We start from the raw sequence: 5,843 nt of genomic DNA, 5'->3' as shown, positions 1-5,843 counted from the left end.
TGATAAGGAACCACAGAAAGATCCTAAAATTAATAAAATATTTTATAAAACTTGAAATTCATTGTAGAGAAAAAAATTTTTTAAATTTTATATAATATATATGATATTGAAATATATATAGAATTATATATGAGAAAGAGATATATAGAAATTAATATAATATATATGATATAGAAATTAGCAAAAAATAATATATCTAAATAAATAAAATAATATAGATAATATAGTAATACAATACAATAATACAGTAAAATATATTTAAAGTTTATTAAAAAAATGATATAAATAAATAAAAATAATTATAAAAATCAATAATATTAGTATAATATATTTATTTTAAGTATTTATATATATTTATTTTAAGTATAATATATAATTATTTCAAATATTTAAACTAAAGACATAAGTTAGGAATATGAATTGCATGATTGTATAAAATTAAATTAAAAATTAATTTGTTAAAATATAATTAAACTAGAATAAAAACATATCAAATTTAAAATTTTTTAATAAAAGACATCATTATTATATTAAATAAAAAATAGTTAATCAAATATGTAATTATTTATAAAATTATTTTTAAACTGAATTAATAATATAGTATAATATAAAATAGATATTATTTTCAATTAGTACACAATTTAAATTTACAAATTGCAAAATGATACCTATGGGTGTTCTAACTGCCGATATAATTACAACATCACTGATACTCATATTGCAAATTTATTGTAAATTACACCTCAAAATCTTCTGGACAACTGAATGAAGACTACCGCCAGGAAAGCCGATGTAACGGAAATAAGTAGTTGAAGAGCTAGTGATATGTGCCAGTAACGGCTTAATGAAAGTATGTCAAACGAAATTTAGGTGTCCATATTTGTGAACAATTTTTCATGTATCTTTTTGTTGAAAGTTTATTAATACATTTTATTCATTTTAAGATTATAATTAAGATTGATGTTAATTTTATTATAAGAATTACCAGAATAATAGATTTATAATAGTTTGTTTTATTTCTCGATTAAACATTATTTATATGATTTGTATTGGGATCTTTACTATGTTAGATGTGATACATCCCTGATCAACGTCATCGGGTGGCTAACTTCTAATTTGGCATACAGGTGGCGCTGAACCACCAATCGTGGTGTCGTGGTAGTGCTCGTTTGTTTTTACCCAGCATGCATTGTGAATAGTGACTGGTGCTAAGATGGCCGACAACAAGGAGGAGATTTCGGAGCTCGTCGAAAAGCGAGGTATTTATTACAATTGTTCAATTTATTTTTCGTGATCACAGTTTAGAATAAAAGCTCGATACACGACGAATATGTCGATAATCTTTGGCGAACGATATGATCCGTAGTTGCTATAAAAATCACGCCATCTGCACGCACGGTGTTCAGGAGGAATGATCGCGAAAATCGACGTGAATATACTAACGAATCGTGTCTGTTTTTTGAATTTCTCGCAATATTTGTAATATTCGCGATTAGTTAATTTAGGTTATGTTGACAGGAATATATCTGTCAATGCGACATCACTTTTGTCCAGTGCCAAACATTCTATCTTTTGACAGGCTATGTTCACATTCGGTTACACGATATCGTATAGTGTGTGGTACATGCGAGCAGACAGAATACCGTGCTCGTTCTTGTGTGTCCGCCTAAGCGCTATGCTCATTACTCATTAAGGTCATACGCTGACGGCCTTGCAATTCGCACCGTCGTTGAAGTAATCTCAGTCGAGATTACCGTTATCTCTTACTGCGAATTTATTGCCGGCTGATTTGTCTATAAGACCTATATTGTTGGCATAGTGTTGCGTGTTGTTAAAGGGTTAGGTTTCGAACGTCGGTTATGGGATTCAAACGTTGCAATGATTTAAAAAGTGCAATGTGTTCGATTTATAATCGACTAGTAATAATCATTCAATATCACGATGAATTTTTCTTTTGGCAAGAATATCTCAATGATCGATTGCTATCTGATGTTACGTTGTGCCTCGTGGAATTTGCCCTTCGATATTTATTATAAGAATATCATCAGTTTAAATTATGTGGTCAATTTGCAAATTTTCTTGTCTAAAACTTTTGATAAAAGAACGTACAATAATTATGCGCATGTTCGACATTTTTAGGTTTTGTTTTGATATTGGGAAAATTATCGTGATCAGTAACACGTGGTGATGCGTAAGACAATTTGTAGACAATTCAACAGTCGTATGAAATAAGAACCATTCGTTTAATTCGTAATCTTTGTTTCTTTGATTAGCGTATATTTACCAGTGCAATACGTGTTTAATATTGTCATTCGTGAATGTATATGTATTTGTAGATTAGCGAACCAATCATGCTCGATACGTAATTATCGTTCATCGGCCGGCCATTTACTGATTTCCATATACCGACCGTTGTTTTTTGAATCTTTCAATGGATAATTCCTTTCTTCGTGAGAATATTTTTAGTTATAAACCATGCGGGCCACAAGCTAGAACCGACACGATTAGCATCTCAAAGTGATCAATCGTGATTTCTGCTCGTTGCTACATAATGCGATTAACTGTTACATACGTCGCGGTATTATGCGTCAAGTCTTGCACCGGTGTGCCTCGTTGCGCATCGAACCAGTTCCCATGCGTCTTTATTAGAATTTTCTCGTGAACGTTTTTTCTCAGCTGCGCCTTTTTTTAATATGGATCAGTCCTGGCGTGCAGACATCTTGGTAAATATTAAGGATATCGGGCATTTCGGCATGAATCGTAAGATGTGGCGCACCTAGACATCGCGTGATTGTCTGATTCCTCGTTACATTTTTTCGTTTAATCCATTCGGCTACTTCTTTTTCGTTATTCGTTTCCAGCAATATTCTAGAAACATGGTGATGATAACGATCTTCTGCAAAAGAACGGATCAATATTCTAGCTTAGTATTTTACCTCGTTTCAATGAGCTTTTATAACGAATCATATTTTTTACTTTTATATGGTTGATTTGATTATAATGATCATTATTCTATCTTATTGTTATTACCTTTTTATGTTATTTAAAATTTTGTAATAATACTCAAATTAAAATATTTGTTGCCAATTATAAATTTAAATTCATATTTCTCTCATATATGAAACGACTAAAATTATCTTTTCAATACATATTTTTGCATGTTTTAAATATTATTATTAGATATATTCAAAATTTTAGAGGTTATTTCGTTTATCTATGAATGCACGAATTTTTCATTATATTTATTAGAAATCAAATTATTTCAATGCGATCATTGTTCTCAAATCTTCAAAAAATGTTTATATGCATGAAGTATAGTATCGAATATATTCAATCAAGTATATTACATTCGTATATTAGGCAGGAAAAATCTACATACCGCGAACAAATAGTTTGATAATAAGGTCGCTGAGTTTATGAATTGGCAGTGTTCTCAATTTTGTTAACAACCTAGTTAATAACCATGTAAATTATCTTTTTCCGGTTTAGAGGAAGATGATCAGAATATTCAATTTTATCCATTTAAAGATATCTATCATTAAATAAAATACTCTATACAACGTTTTTGTAATTTTTCTAATTTATCTACGACCTCTACCAACCAGTGCAGGGAACACTTAATGAGCAAATAAAACGTCTAAGCTTAAATCATGGTCCAACGATTCGATTAGTCAAATTTGTTCTTCTTAATTAACGATAACGAATGCAGAATTATACACAATTAAATCATAATACGGAATTACCATCGAACCCCGTTAACGATTGCATGAATGTCAGTAGCGTTGTACGAGGCACGTATTAAAACATAAACGTGACTTTCCACGCGATGATGTGGCGTCAATAAGCGAAGCCTCGATAGATATTCTTCGCTGATCTGCTCTATTTGCCGTCCCGTTCGTGCGCTTGGTACGTGCTAGTAATATCAAAAACAACACGGTGTCGAACGTCTTTCAAATTTTCTATTAACATTATATTTATCATTGCATCAGGCGCAGTTTCGAACACGACTCGACCACACAATGAGAGAATCTTCCATCTGCTTAAAAAATTATCAGGCTTCGTCCCATGTTTTCACGTTTCGAGGTTTCCCCTTGTATAAATAAGCCAGGTCGCAGGATGCAACAGATGACTGAGGATACTCAAGTAGGTTGCATTTATTTATTCGTGGTGGCGTAGAACCGCGTTCGATAACGGTACATCATTGTTTTGGCGTGGTCAGAAGCCGCGTTTTCAACGTGGGCACGATGTAACCGCTAAAACAACTTTTCTCCCTGTTTTAATCCCGTTGCTGTGGTGCCGTTCTTCTTTTTTCTCTCTCTCTCTCTCTCTTTCTCTCTTCTCCCTCCGATTCCGTATACATCGGGCGCATCCTTAAACGGGCAAATTATCGACTTTCGAGGGTCCGTGCAGCATGCGTGCTGCAAATGATCGTCTCGTCTTGTTCCACTTTAGCTTCGAATGATGTCGTATATTATACGTATACGCACCATGTATAATATACGCGAGAATGTATATGCTATTAACCAGAATTACCGATAATCCGTCCTTTCGTATTGACATGTAAATAGATGCTTTTCATTCAGTCCCATTGACGAGCGATATCTTCGTTTCACGTTGTGTATTTCCTTTGAAACGCGAGATTCAACCTTTGGGTTGAAATTCACGGTTAATTTTTTGGCATTCTTCTGTGTAGCCTGGATATATCGTGATATCGAGGACGACAAATGGTCGGTGTCCTTGGTCTCGGTGACGTTTCCTCGCCGGTTCGCTACGGCCACGTGGGGGATGTTATAAACAGGAAACGATGCAGAACGTTTTAAATTGGTCGGCATTTGTGCGACACTGAAACATCGGCAAAGGGAAGGCTCTAGCTCTGCTCCATTTAATAAATCGTCCCGTTCTATTGATAAGTACGTAGCCACCGGGGAGACGTGGCGCAGTTTCACGCGTGTTCTTCGTGCTCTAGCAGAATCGATATCTGCGCCTCCCTTCGCCTTACGGGAATGCGGTTTCTACGACTTTGCTCTCGAAGGCATCGAGATAGACGAGTACGAGTAAGTTTTTCAGGGAACGATACGATATGAGTGAAGACTCATAGATTGCCAACTTATTATTATTCCCGATCGAGATTATTCCCGTTTCGTTCTGGCTGCTCCGTGTACGAGGTGGCCGCTAATTATGAGTGCAACGTTGCACTATGTAATACGCACTAATTATTTTAACACCGTTACGTAATCGCTGACCGAACATCGTTTTCGATCAGCATTTCCTGTCTTGTTGAGCAGTTCGGTGAAGATCTCTTGGCGTGGCAAGAAAAAAGCGAAACTCGAGATAATCGTCATGGTAATTAAGTCTATAACTAGTATCGTCGGTGTAAGAATAATAACGAATTCTTCTTTTCACGCATCGTTTCACCGTTTCTGCGTTTTCTACTATTTTAATGTTGCAATCTATTGTTATACATACCGCATAATTCTGGAGCATAAATTGCTGTAACTTTTCTTTGCGTCTTTTGCATCTGTAAGCATCTTTCATTTGTTCCTTTTTGTGTTATTCTTTAGTGCCATCGACAATGTCGACGTATGTCCTCGTCTCGATATTCAATTTCGTTCGACTATAGTCGTGAGCTATACATTTTTATTTTTATCAAAGAATCAATACGTTTTGGTATTTCTCATGTAAGCAGCTCGTAACTAGAGGAAATGGTCTTTTGCACAGCCTTGATTTTTATCATTGTTTGATCTTTTATTCATTCTTTGTTCAAATGTTTTTAACATTATTCAAATGTGCTCATAAGCAATTTTTTTTATAGCAACGTAATCGAATAATTAAATATTGTATAT

At 34.1% G+C, this 5,843-nt stretch overlaps 2 protein-coding genes across 5 annotated transcripts in view; one reads left to right on the top strand and one right to left on the bottom strand.

The window, feature by feature from the left end:
- Nucleotides 1–809, bottom strand: part of LOC102674803 (acetyl-CoA acetyltransferase, cytosolic) — a 3,364-nt gene extending 2,555 nt beyond the window's left edge. Inside the window, exon 1 of the mRNA XM_031513625.1 lies at nt 586–809. Within this exon, the coding sequence (XP_031369485.1) occupies nt 586–717 (132 nt within the window). The 5' untranslated portion in view covers nt 718–809. The remainder of the gene's footprint in view (nt 1–585) is intronic.
- Nucleotides 810–1,127: 318 nt separating this feature from the next.
- Nucleotides 1,128–5,843, top strand: part of LOC102678731 (inner centromere protein-like) — a 148,650-nt gene continuing 143,934 nt past the window's right edge. For all 4 annotated transcript variants that reach the window (XM_006622399.2, XM_006622395.2, XM_006622397.2 and 1 more), the window contains exon 1: nt 1,128–1,259. In XM_006622399.2, coding sequence (XP_006622462.2) covers nt 1,214–1,259 — 46 coding nt within the window. In that variant the 5' untranslated portion in view covers nt 1,128–1,213. The remainder of the gene's footprint in view (nt 1,260–5,843) is intronic.

This window comes from Apis dorsata, unplaced genomic scaffold (genome assembly GCF_000469605.1).
Source record: "Apis dorsata unplaced genomic scaffold, Apis dorsata 1.3 scaffold_683, whole genome shotgun sequence".
NCBI classification, from domain to species: domain Eukaryota; kingdom Metazoa; phylum Arthropoda; class Insecta; order Hymenoptera; family Apidae; genus Apis; species Apis dorsata.
This window is presented reverse-complemented; position numbering and strand designations above follow the sequence as displayed.